General features: G+C 45.7%; 5 protein-coding genes and 1 pseudogene across 9 annotated transcripts; 2 read left to right on the top strand and 4 right to left on the bottom strand.

Moving 5' to 3' along the window:
• On the bottom strand, positions 1–3258 carry LOC120649014 (RNA polymerase sigma factor sigF, chloroplastic-like). Its single transcript, XM_039925680.1, has 9 exons — positions 2872–3258; positions 2622–2767; positions 2356–2471; positions 2028–2192; positions 1639–1918; positions 1293–1523; positions 1062–1202; positions 779–976; positions 1–685 (listed from the first exon to the last, which is right to left on the bottom strand). The coding sequence occupies exons 1-9, from the start codon at positions 2978–2980 to the stop codon at positions 398–400; spliced, it is 1674 nt and encodes a 557-aa protein (XP_039781614.1). The 5' UTR covers positions 2981–3258; the 3' UTR covers positions 1–397.
• A 170-nt stretch (positions 3259–3428) lies between these two features.
• On the bottom strand, positions 3429–6682 carry LOC120649013 (ruBisCO large subunit-binding protein subunit alpha-like). The gene is made up of 7 exons (XM_039925679.1): positions 6338–6682; positions 5927–6048; positions 5580–5787; positions 5337–5482; positions 4917–5223; positions 4042–4493; positions 3429–3954 (listed from the first exon to the last, which is right to left on the bottom strand). Exons 1-7 carry the CDS (start codon positions 6564–6566, stop codon positions 3661–3663), a joined length of 1758 nt encoding a protein of 585 aa, XP_039781613.1. The 5' UTR covers positions 6567–6682; the 3' UTR covers positions 3429–3660.
• Positions 6683–6847: 165 nt separating this feature from the next.
• Positions 6848–10120, bottom strand: LOC120649015 (OVARIAN TUMOR DOMAIN-containing deubiquitinating enzyme 12-like). 3 transcript variants are annotated; one of them, XM_039925683.1, is made up of 11 exons: positions 9768–10120; positions 9042–9512; positions 8769–8932; positions 8562–8635; positions 8338–8392; positions 8181–8255; positions 7956–8029; positions 7811–7859; positions 7453–7537; positions 7315–7371; positions 6848–7242 (listed from the first exon to the last, which is right to left on the bottom strand). In XM_039925683.1, the coding sequence occupies exons 2-11, from the start codon at positions 9409–9411 to the stop codon at positions 7196–7198; spliced, it is 1050 nt and encodes a 349-aa protein (XP_039781617.1). In that variant the 5' UTR covers positions 9412–9512; positions 9768–10120; the 3' UTR covers positions 6848–7195. The 3 variants fall into 3 exon arrangements, with proteins under 3 accessions (XP_039781617.1, XP_039781616.1, XP_039781615.1); XM_039925682.1 differs by having other exon boundaries at positions 8769–8944; positions 9042–9447; positions 9768–10115; XM_039925681.1 differs by having other exon boundaries at positions 8769–8944; positions 9768–10114.
• A 3205-nt stretch (positions 10121–13325) lies between these two features.
• On the top strand, positions 13326–16045 carry LOC120648926 (annotated as a pseudogene).
• Positions 16046–16074: 29 nt separating this feature from the next.
• LOC120649010 lies at positions 16075–18269 on the bottom strand. Its single transcript, XM_039925674.1, has 2 exons — positions 17722–18269; positions 16075–16319 (listed from the first exon to the last, which is right to left on the bottom strand). The coding sequence occupies exons 1-2, from the start codon at positions 18240–18242 to the stop codon at positions 16112–16114; spliced, it is 729 nt and encodes a 242-aa protein (XP_039781608.1). The 5' UTR covers positions 18243–18269; the 3' UTR covers positions 16075–16111.
• Positions 18267–21747, top strand: LOC120649012. 3 transcript variants are annotated; one of them, XM_039925677.1, is made up of 5 exons: positions 18267–20332; positions 20418–20469; positions 20725–20784; positions 20872–21258; positions 21350–21747. In XM_039925677.1, coding segments are annotated over exons 1-5 (582 nt in total). In that variant the 5' UTR covers positions 18267–20330; the 3' UTR covers positions 21431–21747. The 3 variants fall into 3 exon arrangements, with proteins under 3 accessions (XP_039781611.1, XP_039781612.1, XP_039781610.1); XM_039925678.1 differs by having other exon boundaries at positions 18267–20469; positions 21360–21747; XM_039925676.1 differs by having other exon boundaries at positions 18267–20469.
• The last annotated feature ends 41 nt before the right edge of the window (positions 21748–21788 follow it).

Here is a 21788-nt window from a genome sequence, read left to right as displayed (position 1 = left end):
TCAGTCAAAGCGCAGCAGATCGATGCTGTATCATCATTTAGTAATAGGAATCCTACTCTGTAATGATGTCTGATCAGGGGATGAGTTGGAGCTATCATGGACTAGCAAGCTTCCAGCATTTGCTTGCATGCTTCCAACAATACACTACACTTGGTGCCGGTGGTTCTTGCATTGCATTGCCTCCATCGGATCGGACACTTCACAGGAGTACAGCACAAGAAATACTGCATTATTTTTGCTTCCTTTACATGGTCATGGTCATTCACTGGCTTTAATTTGGGGGCGTATACAAGTCTACCTGCTGCTAAAATCCCTTTGTATTTTTTTTTTGGGTGGGGGGAGGGGGTATCAACATCAACAATGGAACGGAAACCAAGTTTTTTCTGGCCTCTGATCTTCACGTTAGCAAATCAAAGTAAACGTCAAACCCCTGTGCCGATACGCTCCTTTTCAGCTTGTCCAGTGCTTTGTTCTGCACCTGCCGGATCCTCTCCTTTGACAGCCCGTACATGTCGCCGATCACATGAAGTGTCTTGGGCTCCCCGTCGCGGATTCCGAAGCGGTGCTCGATGATCTCCTTCTCCCTGGGGTTCAGGATCCCCAGGAAGTTGCGGACCTGCTGCCTCATCATCAGCCTGTCCACGCTCAGCTCCGGGGGCTCAACGTTGGGGTCCTCTGTGATCTCCTGCGGGCAGCACGCAGTGTCGTTCAATTCTTTTTCACATTCTCAGGCGAAATCAAATCCCGATGACCAATGAATGCTACAGTATGTATGTACCTGGTATGTGACACCGTCATCTGACCAAACCCGGTCTTGCATCGACCGTGGTTTTCTGGTCTTTGCTCTCAGTCTTGCCAGCTTCTCAATTGTGATGCCAGCACGCCTTGCCACGTTTTCATTTGTGGGCTGCTCCCCTTCCATTATGCACTCCAGCCTTGCTTTCCCGACTTTCCTCAAAAGCGCAAACACACTCTCCTGCAAGGAATAATAGGGAAAACAAACCCTCAGCAGACATACAGCTAGCCTTGAGAAACAAACACTTCTGGGCTTCTGCTCATACCGGCAATCGGATTAGCCTTGAATTCTTGAAAATGGACTTTTTAATTGATTGGCGTATCCACCAGTATGCGTAGGTGGGGAATCTACACCCCTTGCTTGGATTGAATTTCTCAAAGGTCTTCATCAACCCACAGCATCCATCCTGGTGCATCACAGGCGAAACATGTATTATGTTATGCCACAGCCTCTAGTTACAGGAGGTACGGTCTAATGTAATGTAAAAGAGCCAAACCTGAACTAGGTCCTGAATGTCAAGACCATATCCCTCGTATTTCCTGGCTACATGTATCACAAGACGGAAGTTGGAGCGAGCCATCTTCTCTCGGCATCTTCTTCCAATACGAATAGAGGACTGCAACTCCCTGCAGCTCATTCCTACAGCTTCAGCCCACTCTCCAACTGTCGGCTCACGGCCGCATTGAACTTCTAATTTGCGCTGAGCCTCCTCTAGTTTCATAAGATTCTATAAAAAGTTATCGTACTTTCGAATCAGTAACCTCAAAGTGCAACTGAGTATTAATCATCTATTAATATATAGAGTACATGCCGGGCATTAAAGACAGAAAATCAAGACATGCCTGTATTTGACTGAACATTTGCTTCTCCTCTTTTGCTGTCAAGAATTCTGTCGTCTCGCGATCCCGCAGAAACAACTTAAAAGGCGCATCTGGTTCAAGAACTCTGCCAAACTTCTTTGGCTTCTCTTTCTTCTTTGAGTTGACAACACTGCATAGAGCGTCATTACTTGATGCTCTGGGAACCTTACGTTTCTTTGATCTCCTCTCAAGTAACCTTTTGGACCTAACGAACACCTGACCGTTGCCCAGCAGTTCCTCATATGAGAGGCCTGGGTCCACACTGGTTGTGAGCACAATGGTTAAGTGTTAGAATGAAGAGCATGCCATGCTTGTTGCATTCCTATGCTGATCGTACCACATTAAACCGTTTAAAGCACAAAGAAACAAACCGGTGAAGCTGTGGTACATCCAACTGGGCGGGTGAAGTGCTCGATTCTTCTGCTGGCGACATCACCTCCTCTGTCGGTGTCATTGAAGGTGCGCCAAGGTCCAAACTCCCAACGGGTTCCGCAGTTGATGCTGAAGAGCTTTGTGAAGTAGAATCACCCCCTTCACTGCCAATAGGCTTAGGTCAGACAGCCATAAAAGCAATTCGCATGACATTGATCATAAAAAAAAAGAAGGGTGATAAGTACAAGATAAGTTTGCAGAAGAAATAACCGCTTAAAAAAATCGCCACTTCAAAAAATGTTGAAGGATAAATAGAAACCACCGTACATAAATGCTGGCTGGTAAAGCAATCGGCTTGTTGCATCTCTTAAATAGCTCTCAAAATCACTATCTTCTGTCTCTTGACTAATGAGCTTCTTTCCGTTGACATGCTGGTCCAGAGCCTGGGAGAACACATCAGAAATTTAAAATCAACAGTGAGCACTAAGATATAGAAGAAATCGATCCAAATTGGCGAAGACAAATCGGTTTTCTTAGCTATCATGAAGTGGTGACGATATGAAGTAGTAATCAAGCAAGTTTGCGTGACACACCATGTCGAGCAGCAGCTCAAGCAAAGCCTTTTCACCCTTCAAGGTTGATGCATCCTTGGAACCATGAAGCTGCTCTTCTGCTACAAGCGACGGTGAGTAGTGGCACGACGTCGATGCTCTTCCGGTGTTGTCATGTATCATGGGAACTGCCAAATCAAATCGGATCAACCCAGGCCAACAGGATTTCCATTGATGACATTATCAGAAAGCAATATAAAAGAAAATAAGGCTGTGAATAGCGAGTACAGACCTGAGGTTCGTGATGGGGACGGGGAGGAAGGGATAGAAGTATTGCTCCTGAAGTTTGGAGATGAGCTTGCAAAGAGGGGCGACGAGAGGAGGCTCCTGCTGGAATTCATGGGGGGAGCGAAGAAGGTTGGAGGAGGAGAGTAACAAGAAGCGCCTCACCGTCGCGCCTTTGCAGGACAGCAATACAGAGAGGCTGTTTGGTTCAGTGCCCTTTGCCTCCTATCCGCTTTCAAGGGCGTCCTTGGTTTGACGTGGGGAGGGAAGAAAGGAGAGGAGAGGAGATCATCGATCAGCAGCGTGATTGATATTTTTTTTTTACCAGCGGCAGCTGGTGGCAGCTTGCGCATTGCGATTGAGAAGAAGATGTGTGCAGGTCAGGCGGTCGAGCGAGGGAGGATAAGGCGCCCAAGGAGCGCCATGAATTTGCTACCAGGTGGGGGCCACCGGCTGCCACGCAATAATCCATCCCCATATGTCATCCCTCCGCCATGCCACTGCTTGCTTAGAGTACAAACAAAGACCAGCCCCAACAATTGATGATCGACAACAAATGGCATCTTTGGTGTAGCGCCTTTCCACATTTCAGCAATGACAGTGAACCAATCCGATTTATAATAAATTTATTATCTGCCCACTCCGCCAGCTTAGCGAAACAATTCAGGATAAAAGAGTTTATCAGCTTCGGCAACAGATCAAGACACAGATTCCGGTTCTCTCTCCTCTCCCCTTGCTCAAAGATTTGCATCCCCCCACCCCACCCCCAACAGGCCTAGTAAAATTTATTCTCGCATTACATGGCAAATGAACCCTCAGGTGCCCCAGCAGCTGCGGGAGCCTTCTTCTTCGGCTTCTCCACGACAATAGCCTGGGTGGTCAGCACCATTCCAGCAACTGACGCGGCATTCTGCAGGGCGCATCTCGTGACCTTGGCAGGGTCGATCACACCAGCCTCTACCAAGTTCTCGTGTTTGTCAGCCATGGCATTGTAACCATACTCCCATTCGCTCTCCTTGATTTTATCTACAATCACCTCACCTTCAACCCCAGCATTGTGCGCTATCAGTGCTGCAGGTGCTACAAGGGCCTGAAAGTCACCAGCGATGTACATCAAAATCAACAAACAAAAGAAAAGAAAAACCAAACTTCAGATATCAGCTAAGTAGAGCAATACCTTCTGAATGATATCAGCACCAAGGCGCTCTTCAGGATCATCCAACTTCTCCTTGATAGCCGGCACAAATGTTGATAGATGAACGTAGGCTGCACCCCCTCCAGGTACAATACCTTCCTCGATGGCCGCAAAAGTTGCATTCTTTGCATCCTCTATGCGGAGCTTGCGGTCCTCAAGCTCCGCCTCAGTCGAAGCACCAACCTTTATCACAGCAACGCCACCAGAAAGCTTTGCGATTCTCTCCGCAAGCTTCTCAGAGTCATATGTCGAGTCCGTCTGAGAAAGCTCTCTCTTCAGCTGCGCAATTCTGGCCTGGATATCATCTTTGCTTGCAGCATCTGCTATAATCGTCGTCGACGAGCTGGAGATCGTCACTTTGCGAGCTATGCCCAGCTGCTCCACTGTTGTCTTCTCAACTAGTAAGCCAAGATCTTTGGATTGATATTCAGCACCTGAACAAAAGAAGGAAAAGACAAACAGGCAGCAACACATAAGTCGGAAATTGGATTTAACTTCCAGGTTGAAGTTAGAAAATGTATGTATGTGCTATTTTACTAGTTCCAAACAGTTCAATTGGCACCCAAAAAGATTGCAATTTAATCATCAGCCAGTTAGAGAGATCAGAATATATTAGACATGACCATATTCTGGTACATAAAAATTGAATCAGATAATAACAAGCAGCAACGTAAAGCAGGCCTTATCTCATGACTCAATCTAGACTAGATGAGCACAAATATGTAAAGATAAACAATGTAACAAGGGCAGTAGAGTAATCAACACACAAGGCACCAATTTTGGATAACAAAGGCGAACATCATGTGAAAACCAATCATGAAGAAGTTTGCTTAGAAGAAAGTAGTAAATAGTATTACCTGTAACAATAGCAATGTCTCGAAGAAGAGCTTTACGCCTCTCACCGAAACCAGGAGCTTTGATTGCAGCCACATTTAGGATTCCTCTAAGCTTGTTGACAACTAAAGTTGCCAAAGCCTCACCACTTACATCCTCTGCAATTATTAGAAGTGGTGCTCTTAACTGCGTAGTTTGCTCCAACAAGGGAAGGATTTCTTTTATCGATGATATCTTCTGGTCAGTGACGAGAATTCGAGCATTTTCGAACTCCACAGTTGATTTCTCAGGGTTGGTGACAAACTGAGGGGAGATATATCCTCTGTCAAGCTGCACATATGGGAGAAACCAGGAAGTAATTCAGCGCCAAGAATGAAAGCTGTACATACTACACCAAAAACAGAAAATGGCATCAGCAGAGGAGCATTAGCTAGGCTTATCACCTCCATCCCTTCTTCAACTTCAACTGTGGTCTCAAATGATGATGACGACTCGATTGAGAGCACACCATCAGGGCCAACCTTGTCAATTGCTTCAGCGATCATGGTCCCAACGAATTCATCATTTCCAGCTGATATAGCAGCAACAGCTGAAATGGAGAAAAGCACAAATGTTTTGTGAAACATGTCATTTGCAGAGATATCAGAGCCATTAGTAACAGAAGAGTCAAAGATGCAAGGTCAGACCTTTAATATCTCCACCACCCTTCACAGGTCTGGACTTCTTCTCAAGTTCCTCCACCAATTTTTGAACAGTCTTATCAATGCCCTTCTTAATAGACACCGGGTTTGCCCCTGAAGTAACACTCAACATACCCAATTTTATGATCTCCCTGGCGAGAACGGATGCAGTTGTGGTCCCATCGCCAGCCGAGTCGTTTGTCTTGCTAGCAACCTTTGATTTGGCAGATATAAGTGCATACGAATCATGTGGTGAATGAGTTTGTCACATGCAGGAAATGTACACCATCTGATTTATTCATGGTAGCAAACAACAGGGTAAAGCAAATGCAGGTTGAGAGAATGATGCTTACTTCACGAATCAATGAGGCACCAGCATTCTCCATGGGATCAGCGAGCTCAATAGCACGAGCAATGGTAACTCCATCATTGACCACTTTGGGGGTTCCAAACTCATCCAAGACAACATTCCTTCCTGCGAATGCAAGCGCAAAGTTAATTTGGCGGCAGCAACACTTGACAGTCGCGCCCAACTATCCATCCTAGCAGCATGTTTGTACTCAGGCATTTACTTTGGGAGTATTGTATAGCGCTAGATCATCTCGACATTTATCCAGGCACGAAACTGAAATTGATGCCGTGGGTGGGATACAAATAACTAGTAAGAAGTAAGTAATCCCTTCTTCGGGTACACCGTACACAAATCAAATCGTGGAATATCAGAGAGAGAGAGAGAAAGCAGCAGCAGCAGCAGCAGGAGAGACCTCTGGGGCCGAGGGTGACGCCGACTGCGGCGGCGAGCTTCTCGACGCCGGCCTGGAGGGAGGCTCTGGCGCCCTGGTCGAAGGCAATCTCCTTGGCGGACGCGCGCACCAGGGCCTGGGGGCGACGGCGGTTGGCTCCGGGCAGCCGGGCCGCCGAGGCCCGCCTGGCCCTGTGGAGAGCGGATGAGCCGAGGAGAAGGGCGGAATCGGTGGTGGGGATGGTGGCCATGGTTGCCTCTGCTAGACTAGCACTAGCTAGGGTTTTGGGGGCGGCGGCGGCGGCTGTCCTGTAGGAGGGGTAGGTTGGCCTTGGCGTACAAAAGAAGGAAGAGAAGGCGGGCGAGGGTTCTAGAGAGAGAGAGAGAGCAGTGCGGCCTTTTCTTGGTTCTAGAACGTTCCTTCCAGTTCCAGCCTCAGCAGCAGTGCGTTTGCATTCGCAAAATTTCCCAAAATGGGTAAAATTGGCATGCATATAAATAATACAAGTATAATAATACCGTACAATAATGATGGAAGAAAACTTGGCATGGAATCATCGTATTATTTATTTATTCAAAGAGTTAACCAGATCGGTGAATCAAAGCTCTGCTCCCTCTCTCAAGTTATCATCACACAAGTAGTGGTTCTGAGCTGACCAAGAACAAAAGAATGATCCCTAAAGGCCCAGCTACAAATCAGAAAATGAATGAATATGTCTAATCACCTCCCTTCCCTCTCATGCTAATCACCTCTCTGTCTGTACAGATACTAGCATCTACATCGCCGTCAGTGGAGTAAGTCACATGGCCTCACACAATTCCTGCCACCCACCGGAAGCTGCTCTAATCTAATCTTCTTCCCGACCTGGAACTGCTACCGCTAGAAGGGCCACCAACTCTTCTTTTTGTTCTCCAAAACAGGTAACTCTGCACCAACAGAGGTGATAACCAAATCAAGACCACACCGAATAAATTACTATAACCAAAAAATACTCATACCTCCTTCCGGATATATCGAGTTGTAGTGCACCTCTGCCCAAAAGCTCAAGCATATAACTGCAAATACAGCAGGCTATTTTATTTAGAGTCTTAATTGCGTAGCATGTATCTTTCAATTACCAAGGAAAAGCTAGCTACCTCTTCTTGATTTCTCAACAACAGGAAGAATTTCAATGTAGCATGTATCTTTGAATGATGTCAGGATGAAGACCTTCACACCATACTGCAAGAGGCGACGCATACACATAAGGCACCTGGGCTCATCTGAAAAGTAGATATCTTGTCCTATTGAATTGAAAGAAAAGAAAAACAATGCTCCTATTTTTTTAAACCATAGCCATGCAATGCAATTTCTGACAGTGTTCTGCTGCAGCTACGTCCATTAGCCATGCATCCCATTGCTAAAATCAGAGGAGTTACTTGGTGTCTTTACAACATATACAGGGTCAGACATTCGCTAATACAACAACAACAGTTCAAGATGCATCAAGATTACCGAGTCTGCAGCAGCCTGCAACGTAACGTGGTCACCCCACTCTCCACTCCTGGTTGGATTGTTCCAACATAACAAAAATGAGGATGTGTATTTACAGTACAAACTAAACATTTGCTTATAAACAGAGAGCAGAGCAAATACTCACTTTGACATCTTTTTGAGATATTCCCTGTAATCCATAGGGACATATCCCGCATAACACTCAGGATGTGATTCAAGCTGCCAAGCAAGTTGAAGAGGTTCAGAGGTTATACATAATGAAGATTGACAGTTAACAAGTGAATGTGAAGAGATTTGCCCATGAAATCCATGTGCATCCTGAAGGTTCAGGTGTGGCTGAAATGCAACTAGTCCCTTCCGCAACACTAACCTGCTTCACCACTTGCTGCCGAACAAATCTGTGATGTTCAGGAGTGCGGTAAAATTGATCTGACAATGCTCGAAACTGTTTAAGAGTCCTTACAAAATAAATCAATAGTTCAACTGTGAGATGCCATCATGCAAAAGGAGGGATTCTGTACACGAACCTGACAATTGCCATCTCCTTTAACCTTGAGCTCAACCAAACCGTACAGCACCAACCTTTAAGAAAAAGGAAAAAAATACATTTGAGTCAAACTGCAAACTATCAAGGTACTAATGTAGAATAGGTCATTTGTAACTGATAGGTCGTTTATGAGGTAAACAGTTAATCCACATACATTATTGTTAGCAAAAAGGGAAAAGAAAAAGGAACAAAACTGCGGTTTACCTGTCAAGGTGTCTTTGATGATCTGAGATGGCTTCATCAACAGAAGGAATCTCTCCATTTGTCTTAGGAACATGCTGTGACAGCGAAAGGAACAACTCAATGAAAATGCAGATATTTACGGCGTTTAGCGGGCTAAATGCCGTAGCGGCCGCCCTTCCTAGCAGCTATAGCCGGCTATTTAAAACCTTGGTACAGACTAGTACTTACAGGAACAGGAACCATGTCATTCAATCTTTTGCCAACTTCGCCGTCTAGGACAGAGAAGTCATCCATGAGGTCGATTAAGCATGCCTCGGCATGTTGGACATTGTCATCTCCAGGGCTTGAGCATGAACTAAATGGTTCCTCACTGCTCTCTGCCTGTCGAGAAGCTGGAGATGTCCCTTAAGACGCAGTAGAAATAATGACACATGAAGATTTGAATGGAAGGCGCTTTGGATGTATATTTTGCTGCGTTGATTTTGAGAATGGAGGGCGTACCTGATGCTACATGGATGGTGCGTGGGCGAAACCACTGTTGCGTGAGAACAGCGGAGTGGTTGTTGTCAGCGGAGGCTGCTCCAGATGCCTCGGCAAGGGCGATTTGGGACAGTTCCTCCTGCAGGGCTTGCGCAATGATCTCGTCATTGTCAACGGCATCATCGGTGCGGGCAACATGCTCAACCTTGATCTCAGTGGAATTGGGGGTGTCCCCCCCGTTGGGATGCTGAAGGGGCGTAGTTTGATGATGGGCAGAGTTGTGGGTAGCAGCACCTCCACCTCCACCTCCACCTCCACCTCCACCTCCACCTGGGAGGAGGAGATGAAGGCCCCATCGGGTGATATCTGGGTCTTGGTCGTACAAAACCATGGATGCAGAATTAGCAATCTCTTTTCTTCTTGTCGTCTGAAAACAAATTAATTGCAAGACAGCAGCAGCAGCAGCATCATCATCATCGGAGGCAGCAGACCCTGTGATTGATTGATTGATTAGGAGCTAGGTTTCCCTCCTTCCTCCAGAACAGCAATATTACTGTATGTTGTTGTTGTTATTACAGAATAGTAAATTGAATCCCGGAGAAGGAATACATTGAACGGAATCAGCAGGCAGGCAGGAACGCAGAGAGGAGAGATGTTGGAATCGGAAGGGAAACAAACTAGAGAGACTGAACCATACTCCGAGGGAGGAGAGGAGAGGAGAGGAGGGGGATTTGGTTGGTGTCTTACTTGTGCGGTAAGGAAGCGAGTTACAGGTATCGTGGGGATGATGCGATGCCGACAGCCGACCTGACCTCCGGGCGCCGCCGCCGCACCTTCGCCGGGGATTGCTATTGCTTCAACTCGAATCCAAGCCAGTGGTGGATGACGTGTAGAGGAGGATCTGAGGGGGATTGCTTGCGGTTCTCGGGAGAAGGCGAAGAGGAGAGGAGAGGAATCAATCGCAATCGCAATCGCAATCGCAAGGGAAGGAAGGGGAATCGAATCGAATACTTGCCCTCCTTCCTCGATCGATTCACACGTAGGGTCCACCCGGCGGCGTTCGTCGCTGACTTCCTTCCGCACAGACGCACAGTACAGAGACGGAAACGCATCCAACGGTCGGCTGAAGCCGGCACGATTTTATCTCTACTTTGCATAGCAATATTAATAAAGTTGAAAACACACAATCAAAGAATAAATAGGTCTTCTCCGGCCCATCATCTTCTCTCACTCACACACTTTATTTATTTATTAGTTTTTTGTATTTTCAATCAAACTCTAAAAAGTAAAATAATTAAATGGAAATACAGTATATGCTCCCTCCATCCTAAAATATAAGTTATTTTAGTTTGACTTAAGTCAAAATAGTTTCAATTTGACCAAAATTATAGAAAATGATATTAACATCTAACATATCAAATTAGTAAATTATGAAATTGTATTTCATAATGATCCAGATATTCTCATATGATGTTCAAAATATTATTACGCTTTTTATATATAAATTCAGTCAGTTTGATTTGGGACAAACTAAAATATTTTATGTAACACCCGGATACTCCGGCCATTGACCTGGATACTCCGAGCGTGGAGTTTCTATTTCCCTAATTTAGTCATCCACAAATATAATAAATACTCTATTTTTTTCTCTCATCCTCACCAGCACTCTCTCCCTCTCTCACGCCACTCCCTCTCCCTCATGAGCTCCCCCTCTCTCTAGTGCCCTAGAGTGCAAATCCTCTCTCTCAACTTGGTTCCAAGGTCAAGGGAGCTTCACTCGGCGTGGGGATCATCCTCTACAAGTATTCCACCTTGGGAAGACATCGTTTTCGAGTTTCTTGCAAGAGGAACTAGCTCAAGGTACTAGAAGCTAGGGCTCGCCGATTTGGTTGTTTTAGGATGTTCTAGGTGATTTCCTTTAGTCAATCATCTCTATATGCATACTTCAACTAGAATTCAAGAGGGTTTCAAATTTGGTGGGGTGGTTTTGCCAAAAATCAAGATTTCAGTTTTTGGGGCGAAAATGCTGTCGGGTCCGGAGACTCCGGGTATAAGCCCGGATACTCCGGGGGAAACTCCGGGTATAGGCCTGGAAACTCCGGACTTCGGAGTCCGGATACTCCGGATATGAATCCGGGTATTCCGGGTTTTATTAGAACTGTTGGATGTAGAATTGGGTAACTTTGGGGTAAATTTGTAGTGTTTCTACTTGGGCATTTCAAAGATTTTTGTTGCATATCGTATTTGCATGCATTCTCATATCATTTGCATACGTGTAGAAACCGCAACCGAGGAGGTCGTGTACGAGGTGGTTGCGGAGCCACCGGAGCCGCTGGAGCAGGCCCAGCAGGAGGAGAGACGTGAGAACCCGGCCCAATGCCCAGTTCACCCCAGTACCCAGCAGCAAACCGAAGGCAAGCCCCGGTGCACATCCTATTATTTTAAATTTATGTCACCTATTTATGGCTCTAATAATTGTGCATTAGGTTTAAGAATTGTTTGAAACCTTAGTTGCATGATTCCTAGGTTTTCCTGGGCCTTATACTAGTATGAATAGGTCGTTAGCACTGCTATACTTAATAGAGCTCGATAGAAGTCGAGTGATAATTTTGTCACTCGCGAGATATAGGTTATCTCATTATTGTGAATATATGGAATATTGGTATATGTAGGAAAGGAAAAGAATTGGGAGACCGGGCGGGGAGAGGTTAGCCCCGTCTGTGTCAGTTAAGGACCGTTCGTTGTCTGGCCCTGTGATCATGTTTGAATTGTACTAACCGCATGCCGGGAGTAGGAGGTAGTCGAAACCGGTAAGCCGAGTACTGCCTCACCTCGAAAGTACAGGACTCCATCTCACCTCCTGGGGTGGTCGAGTAGTCGCGGAGAGATGGAGATGCATATGTTTACTTTTGGTGGTCTCACGTTGAGCTCGGCTGACCATATGATGGTGGGACGGTCCTGTAGTTCGATGCGAGGAGGGGAATGGTTGGTGCGTGTGGTCCAACGGGGCATACGCGTGCCGTGTTGGTTAGGTTCACCTTGCAAGGTTATAACGGATCGATTCGCCGTCAGTCGCTCTCGAATATAAGCACCTTGATCGCAGCACCACATCGTAGTAATGCTTTATGGAATATAAGTGAGGTTTGGAAATTGTTATCCTGGATTAATATTCTATGTTTGTTATGGTTGCTTAGAAGATGCAAATACTAGTCAATGATTTAAACTTATAGAATATGGTGCTGAAAGTTGAAATTAAAGATTCCCTTTAGGGGCTTTTTCTGCAAAATAACCACCAGCCAAAAGCCGTGCATGTCTAGATAGGGGCTATGTATACCTCTGGTCAGGTAAACCTTGCTGAGTATTAGTATACTCAGGGTTTTGTTGGAAAAAATAAATTTCAGGACTCGCACACGCAGACTTCTGTCCGTGTTGCGCCAAGTTCGTTCGATTGGATGCGGATGTGTGGAACGTCGAGGACCCAGGCGCGTAGCTTTGGAGTGTTGGAATTGCACACTCATGGGCTGAGTGTGAAATTCTTTGTCGATCTTATGTATTGTAGTGGGCAGATTTTATGTTTATCAAACTTTGTATAAAAGGCAGCTACACTCGTATAATATTATGTATTTCGAACTCGGTTTGTAAAATTCCTTGTTGTTATCGTATGTCACTCTTGTATATTTTCAAATATGGGTTGTGCTTGTACCATCTGCGCCCACCTTCGCGTGGGACTACCGGTGTTGTTTCGATCGGGCGTGGGTTGAGAAAGGATCGCCAAATTAAGCCGTTAAGCTAATGTGCCCGATGTGTTCAAATGACGGCCATTACGCTTAATTAGAGTTTTAATTTGGCGGTTCCGTCACATTTTATATTTGAGGATGCAGCAGCGAGCAATAAAATTAAAAGTCATACATCATCCGATCCTTTTGTTTTATTGATGGCGCTGTCCTTGTCTCTTTCTTTATTTCACCACATCAGTGTGGTGTGTTAACTGGGGTGGGATGATGGAAAGCTATTAGCAGTTTTCTTCAAGTGATAAGTAGTTGATTGCCGCGCTTTTAGCTAGCTCCACTCCACTCCTTGGGTTGCACTCAACAAGATATATACTCCATATGATGGCATGGCTGGTACTGGTAGAGCATGCATTTCCTTTATTGGGTTAGCTAGCACTAGCAGCGTGTAATTGTCTAGATTAGATTACAAGGCAAGACAAAACTCAACTCAAAAGCAGCAGCAGCAGCTACACTTTTCAGTTTTGAGTGGTTGGTCGCTCGCTCGCTCTTTGGTAGTAGTGGTGGCGGTAGGCGGACCCTCTTTCTTCCTGGATATGATGATCTCTCCTCTCCTCTCCTTGCGTTGGGTTGGGTGTGAAGGTGAAGCAAACAACTATTAGAACCAACCTAACGTGCGTAACGGTTACTCGATGGATCTGCCTCTGCTGCCATGGCTGGATTCACGACACGAATGCATTGCAAATTTGCAAGGCAGGTACCAACACCGCCGGCCGACAGCTCCCTCCCAACCAAATACTATTTCTTTCTTCACTACAGCTGCTAGCTTGTTCATCAGTTGTTCGATCATCGCCCGATGGATCCCCCAACAATATAATGTAACCTGCCTCCTCCGATCCTCCCCTGGCCTGCTGCAGCCGCATGCTGAATCCTCCTCCTCCTCCATCCGAGCGTTACGTTAATGGAGTACGTGGTGGCCCGGGTGTCGCAGCAGGGCCATCATCATAACTTGCCGTCTGATGACTCGTCGTCCGTCGCCGCCGACCACCGTCCGACGCCTGTGGTGAGTGCATTACTAATTATTAATCACTAGTGTACATATATATAAATACTAGTAGTAGCTAGTATTAATTAATTTTTTTAAAATATATAAGAAGAAGGAATAGTTAATTAATTTTCGCAATAATAATAATAATAATCTGGGCGGGCGGCTGTTGCAGTCTCAGCGGACTCGGGGCAGCGCCATGATGCAGCAGCGCCGGCGGCAAGCTCTGGAGCAGGAGGTCGCCGAGCTGAAGCAGCAGCTGTGCAACGAGGAGACGGTGCACCAAATCCTGGAGCGAGCTCTGCAGCCCAGCTCCGCGCGCTCCGCCCTCCTCACCATCCCGGCCTTCATCCCAACCAAGGCCAAGGAGCTGCTCGCCGAGGAAGAGATCGCCAGGCTCGAGGGCCAGATCCAGGCCATGAGGCAGGGAGGAGGAGGCAGCAGAGCAGCAGCAGCAGCGCCGCCGGAGATCAAGTCCATGTTCTTCATCAGCCAGGCCATGGACATGGCCATGATCAAGACCACCCCGCCGCCGCCCAAAGAAGCAGCCATGCCGATGAGCAGCAGCAGCCCCAAATTTGTTCCAATAAGAAGCATCAGGCATTCGATGGAGGGACGACGACACCCAGCACCAGCACCAACACCAAAGGCGGCCGGCAACAAGCTGTCGGAGAGGATCGTCAAGTGCCTGCTCTGCATCTTCATCAGGCTGCTCCGGTCCTCGCGGGTCGCCGATAGCCGGGTTGAAATGGGTTTTATGGCGTGGGTTTTGAATGGAGTGTGTTTGGATGAGTTAAAATGAGTTGTATTAGTTAATGAGGTGGGTCGGGGCAGGTTCTATATAAATGCGGGTTGATGCGGGTTGGGGTGGGTTGAAATGAATACTTTTTACAAAATAATATAACTATATATAAATGTGGGCTCCACATGAGAGCTGGACTCTGAAATTAAAACTACGTGTTTATATCAGAAAATTTTATCGAAATTGACCGAATTTTGTTGGAGATAACTCAGTACGACTGGCAGCTATTTTGTGCAAAGCAGTGTGGCTAGAACTATCTGTGGGCCCCACATGAAGAGCCGGACCCTGGAATTAAAATCTCGCGTTCACACTATAAATTTTTATCGAAATTGACTGAACTTTGTTGGAGATGATTCAGTTCGACTGGCAGCTACTCTGTGCAAAGCAGCGTGGCTAGAAGTACACGTGGGCTCCACATTAAGAGCCGGACCCTAGAATTAAAATCTCGTGTTCATACTATAAAATTTTATCGAAATTGACTGAAATTTTTAGAGATGAGTCAATATGACTGACAGATACTCTATGCAAAGTAGTGTGGCTAGACATATATGTGGTCCCCATATTAAGTGTAGAACCACTAAATTTCTCTGCATAGTAGAACCCATGAGTTTTTATGGGTTACCCGCTTATAATGGGGCGTGTTGGTTAGAGTTGAGAAATTAACTAATTGGGTTAGGTGGGATTGGATATCTAAATATGTTAATTTTGGGTGGAGTTGGATATGATGTGGGTTGCAACCTGCTAGGTGATCGAGAATTTCATCTTGAGGCAGCCGTCAAGTGTGAAGCAAGTGAGTGATCGTCGATTACATGCATGCATTTGCAAATTATTAATCTAGCTAGCTAGCTACTTATCTGCAAATTAAATGTACGTATTAATTAACATAAGTATATATATAGTATATAACAAGGAAAGACCAAGTGCAGGAATTGTGGAAATGCGATGTGGATGTGGAAGAACAGCGAGGGAAGTGTATGGACTCAAGAGTTCAGAGCCTAACATTATCTTTGCGCTGTGCTGCGGCATCAGATCATCTCCAGCAGTAAGTACTAGTAGATTAATTATTGTTGTTGCTGCTGCACGATATCTATATCTATATCTATATATATATATATATATGCGGCACGCAGCTCCGCATCTACAAAGCCGATCGTGTCTCCATGGGCCTGGAGAAGGCCAAGCTGGAGTACCTGCAGGCATCCCTGGTGGTACGTATTATAATTAATTCTCTTTCTTGATTTTAATTTGTGCCGGCCGGCCGGGTATATATGTAATGTATATATACTAACTATCTAGTACTAATATGCATGCATGTATAGTATATCGTTTGACAGGGAATATAACTCTATTATATGTATGTATAATAAACAAGAATGACATTTCAACAAAAGAATTATACAGTAGTATGTCCCAGCAAACAAGAATTATACGTATGTTCCCAGATCAGATCCTGTCGCGTGGCTAGCTATATGCATTTTGCTTAATAACTCAGTGATGATCCAATTTTCCCATTTATCTACTCAATGATGAGCCTACGATTGATCCCTCCAGGTGAGATAGCAGCCATTTTTCGTGTTGTTACACCAGGGCTAGTTGGAGAGAGAGAAGACATCCTTCTAGTTGTTACACCTGGGCTTGAACGAGGCATTGGAGAGGATTCAACAACTGTTTTGGTTGTCTCAGGTTTCGTTGTGCAAGTTTCAACAGCTTCAGATTTGTTTTTCCTGCAAAGGACACATTGAATTAGTTAGTGAAGGAACATATTGCAGCTATGCAGCACGGATACGGATACGGATACGTGTATCGGTATCGGAAGGATACGGATACGCGGATACGGCAATTTCCTAAACAACCCGATATGCGGATACGTTTTACTATTTTTTAAAATAAATAAATAATGGCACATATTAAATTTGTGAAAGTAGTAAATTACCTTGCAATAGCAGTTACCAGCCAAAGCAAAGACCGGAAGCATCTCCATTCTCCAATTGTGATGTCCAATTGTCCATTCTCGAGTTCTCCTTCTCCTCCAAGTCCAGAATTTGCACACAAAAACCAACTATTAATATAGTGCATGTGAAATATATTAGCAGCATATCAGTGAGCAATTCCTCTGTTTTTCAATTTCAGCAAGTGAGCCTCAACTCTAGTATAGCTAGTGGCTTTGCTCATTGGACAGTAATTGACTAATTGCATTTCTATAAAGTATTGCCTCCACCTGATTTTGCCTTTTCCAATATTGTGACATGATCCCACAGGGGAGCTCTAATATCAGTAGGTGTTGAGGATGCAGATCCTATACTAGCACTACCACTGCTTGAGCTTGTTGTCCTCCATGAAGGCATCTACCGGAAAAGAAAAGCAAAGGCATGATTGTATTAATCTACTATCTACTCATCTACTGTCTACGGGGAAAGAGGGATTTATAGAAATTGGAAAGGAAAGGGAGAGGGAAACTGGGAAAGGGAGCCGGCAAGCTACCTGGTCGGCAGAGGAGGTGCTGCTGCTGCCGCGCCCCTAACCATCCGGCCGCCGCGGTGGACGCAACGCTGTTGTCGCGCGCCAAGACATCAGGCATGCGCGTCTTCCACAGTTCCACTCCTCGGGCGGACAGCCGGCCAGGGCTCGCCGTTGCTGGATCTCGAAGGGTCGCGGGCGCAGCTCTTCATCGCCGTCGCGGGACGCGGGGGCTCGTCGCCGTCGCGGGGGCGCTCCTCGTCGCCGTCGCGGGGGCGCTCCTCGTCGCCGGCGAGGGCGGAGGCTGGTTGCCGGCGGGCGGCGGATCTGGACGCCGCGTGGGGGAGTCGGGGACCTGGACGCCGCGTGCGGGCGGCGGCAGCTTGCGGACTCTGCGCGTGGGAGGGGGTCGGGAGCAGGTCAAAAGAGAATGGGATGGTGGTAAGTTGGGCTGGGCCGTATCCGAACTGGGCCGAGACGTATCCATTCGTTAGTTTCCGGCCCAAATAAGCAGGGATACGCGGACACGCCGTGGATACGTATCCCTGCCGTATCCCGGCCGTATCCGTATCGGATACGTATCCGACACGGGATGCGCACGTAACCTGCCGTGTCCGTGTTTCTGAGTATTGCAGCATATATAAGAAAGGAAGATATTACTGCATTTACCTTGGCTTTTTCCCTTTTTTTGGACGAGGTGGTGGAAGCTCTTGCTCTAATTCAGCTTGAGTAGCGTTACAACTTTTCTCTATATGTCCAAACTGAAAGCACCTTTTGCATTGATATGGTCCTCTTTTTCCTGGCTCTCCACTAGCCTTGATTCTTTGTTTTCTTGGTCTCCCAGCAGCCCTTTGCAATGGCGGGGGAATCATTTCAAATCCTAAATCAACCTTTGGCCATTCAGACTTGTCATTCATTGGAGTAATCTGAAATTGATAAGCCACCTTGAATCTCTCCACTGAATAGTAGTCATGCACAAAGTCCTCAATGTTTAGTTGTCTAACTTTTCCAAATAAGTATATGGCATGAGTACATGGCTTTCCTGACACCTCCCATTGTCCACAGCCACATTCTCTTTTTGCAAGGTCAACTCCATACCTCCAAGTCTTCCCTTCATTTGTTGTTCCTGATATTTCAGCTGACACTGGGCCACTTTTCTTGATATCATAGTGCAACCCTCGGCTCTTCATGTTCAACTCATGTATCACGCTAGGAAGGATGCGCCCTTGAAGTTTATTGGCTATCTCTTGCCATGTGTAGATCTTCTCCATTATTTTCTCTCTAATCTTATCCATGAGATCAACCACCGGAAGGTCTTTGTAATCCTTAATCCAATTGTTGAAGCATTCTGATATGTTATTGTTAACATAATCAACTTTGCATTATTTGGAGAATTTAGATCTGCTCCATATCAGCTTGTGATGATTGTTTAGAAAGGCTATTGCTTTAGGACAAGAAGTTGCAATTTTCTCCATCAATGCATCATGCCTACGAGTTGTACATGCCCATGCACAAGGCCACATGTACTTCAGCACCTCACCTTTGTACTTTGTTCTAAAATTAGCCATCAGGTGTCTAAAACACTCACGGTGCTCTACCTCACCTTTGAATACTTTATTGACAGCATATGCTAATCCTTTACAAGCATCAGTGTGGATTGTTAACCCAGGTGGTAAAGTGCCAATTGCTTTCTTCAGGTTGCCCATGAACCAGGCCCAATTGGCATTTGTTTCCTTCCCAAAAATCCCATATGCAACTGGATACATCCTGTTATGTCCATCAATGGCAGTTGCTGTAGCTAATTACCCATTATACTTTCCAGTCAAGTGAGTAGAATCAATGCCAAGATATGGTCTGCATCCAGACAAAAAACCATCAACACATGCTTTAATGCACACAAACATTCTTGAAAAGTGCATTTTTTCATTGATCTTCTTGCAATCAATCTCAACAATGCTTCCTGGGCAAGTTTCTTCTAGAGCTGCTTTGAATCTCCATAACATTGTGAAGCTCTCCTCCCAAGTACCATGAAGAACAAGTGTGATCAGTCAATTTTGAGAGTTTGACCACCATGAATGTGTTGCCACCATGAAGTTTCTTTGCAAAAACTCTGCAACCGCAGTTTTCATCTCCACATCTTGCCCTGTATCTTTCTCTGTCACTATGTTCAACCCTAGTCTCAAACTCATTCTTTATGGCATATGTTCTCATAGTCGAGATAAACTCTTCCTTATCTCCAAACGTGTCTCCTTCCTTAATGACTGGATTCTCTTTATCATGAATTGTGTGAGGAACATTGTAATCATCTACCATAGCAGCCTCATTATCAGGAACACATTCAGTATCAAATTCTGGAATAATCCTTGTCCTCTTCCTTTTCTGCAACTCTTCTTCAATATTTTCTACTGGCTGTGCATCATGAATAGCAGAATCTACATTGTTGAAGTACCTCCACTCTTCGTCTACTCCAGTTGGCTCATCTACATTGCAAGTTAAGAAGCTGACCATCTGAAGTTAACTTGCATGTCAAATGGGGCCCTGTTACAACCCAGAAATTTGCCCTTTGGTTGTTGTCCCAGAAATATCCTTCTCTAATAATATCCTTCTCGAGATCAATGACTGCATATTGTTCCGAATCAACAATCCATCTTATGATCCGACCCCGATTGTACACCTTCTTACCATCTCTAGTGCTGAAGTATGAGTTGGCATTGACCTCTATTTTACAAGCATTCTTTGGATCAATCCTACAATATGCAAGCCACAAACATATGGAACAGATATAAATACCAGCAAAATAATTACAAATTCGAAGAATCCAAAGCGGGTGAGAGGGGATTACCCTTCTGGAACTTCAGTAGCATCCATCCCTACTCAAATCCACGATTCCTTATCCCAGCACTACAGAATCCTTAAAATCTAGGGTTTATATTTTCAAAAAAAAAGGTAGAGTTTAGACAAAGCACGAGAAGGAGATGAACAGCAGAAAACAAGAGGGAAAGGAGAGCCTGCGGAGCTGCTGTGCCGGGGGCGCGCGCCGCTGGGAGGCACGCCGCCGCCAGCTTGGTGGTCGCGCTCCTCCCTGGGCGTGCGTGTGTTCCTCTAGGGGATGCGTGTCTGCCTGCTTTGGGCCTGGGGTGGGCTGCGTGCGTGGGTTGGGGGTGGGTTTTGTGATTTTCTTTTTTTTAATCAGCAGCTAACGGAGCAGCTAACGCCAATGCTAGAAATCAACAACGGAACACTTTTTGGGTGGTAGTTTTCTATACTTCGAACTTTCAATGTATTTTTCTAAACTTTGAACCTTTTAATGGTATAGATCCAATTTTCCCAACCAACATCGATCTGTCTTCTCAAATGCTGATGCAGGTGAGACTTGAAGGGCGGACTGACTTTTGCTGGCTTTGTGAGAATCCACAGGTGAGTGACTTGCTCACTTTGTCTTCCTGACACTAGGATGCAAGTTATATTTATCTTAGGTTATCAGGTCTACCTAAAAAGTTAATAAATTGAAACTAAATGTTATCCTACCTAATTAATTTTGGAGGAGAAATGAATTAAAGTGGTATGCCATCGTAATTAATTAGCCGACAAAGAAATCCTATTGGGTACCCACTTGCATCTACTAGCTACTGTAGCAACAACTCAGTACGTATGATACATGGACCCATGCAGAAGCTGGTGGTTCCCTTCGAGATGCGTGGTTACCAGGGTGTCTACAATTTAGAAAGAAGGGTAAGCTCAGTTCTGGTCAGCGTGCACAAACAGCTAGTCCCTGCTATATAATTTCTCCATAACTCTGGAAGGAATGTCATGTAACAGATTTATGATGGGGCTGTGAGGGGCCTTACACCCATTCAAGGTCCGCTGCCCGTCAAGTTCCCTCTTCCTGATCCAAGAGATGGCTTCTCTCTCAAGCCAGGATCCCTCACATTCATTGATGCTCCCAAGTCCGCGCTACAAAAGTCCCCGAGTGTTACCGCAGCCATAGCCGGGGCTCGAGCGGCAGCTACTCAGTTCTCAAACAAGGATCACAATGCCGCCGCTACTAGTACTAGTCATGTGCGAGAGCAATGCTCAGGTAATGGTAATCTGCTGCCATCTACTGCCCAGGGCCAGGGGAGCACTGCAGCCTACTCGCAGAACCCGGATGCCGAGTCTCTGAGGCGTCCGAGACTAGAATATGGATCGGAGCTTCCTTCCAATAGGGTAAGAATTTGACTTGGGCCCCTATATTGTCATGGATTTGAGTGGATATGCAAAACTAGCTGTTTATATATATATGTGCGTGTGTGGTTAGCTTGTTGCAGTGGCACTGAGGGAACTGAAGCAATTAAGCGTGAGCGAGAGAGGAGGAGGGCAACCAGTTGGCAGAAGCTGACCAGGCCGAGGAGTAACTCGCTTCCATCCTTGTAGTGTAAAACAAACATACTGGTATGCATGTCATGGCATTTGGTCCAGCTTGCTAGTATTATGTCAGTTTCTGGGAATGTTGGTAGATGGTGGCAGCACGCTGTGCTTTCCTGTAGGAGCCAAGTACTTGCTGTATTTGGGTAGAAAATATAGGAGTTAGGAGTAGATAGATGGTGATCCCGGCAGGGGATGGAATGGTCTTGTGTTGTGTGGATGTGGATTCGGTCACTCATGAAAATGTTCAGCAATTCCAGGAATGCAGCAGGCAGGATAGATGGTTGTTTCTTTGCGCAAGTCTAGTCAGCAGGGTCCATGGACCTATCTAT

The sequence above is a fragment of the Panicum virgatum genome, chromosome 9K (genome assembly GCF_016808335.1).
Source record: "Panicum virgatum strain AP13 chromosome 9K, P.virgatum_v5, whole genome shotgun sequence".
NCBI lineage: Eukaryota > Viridiplantae > Streptophyta > Magnoliopsida > Poales > Poaceae > Panicum > Panicum virgatum.
This window is presented reverse-complemented; position numbering and strand designations above follow the sequence as displayed.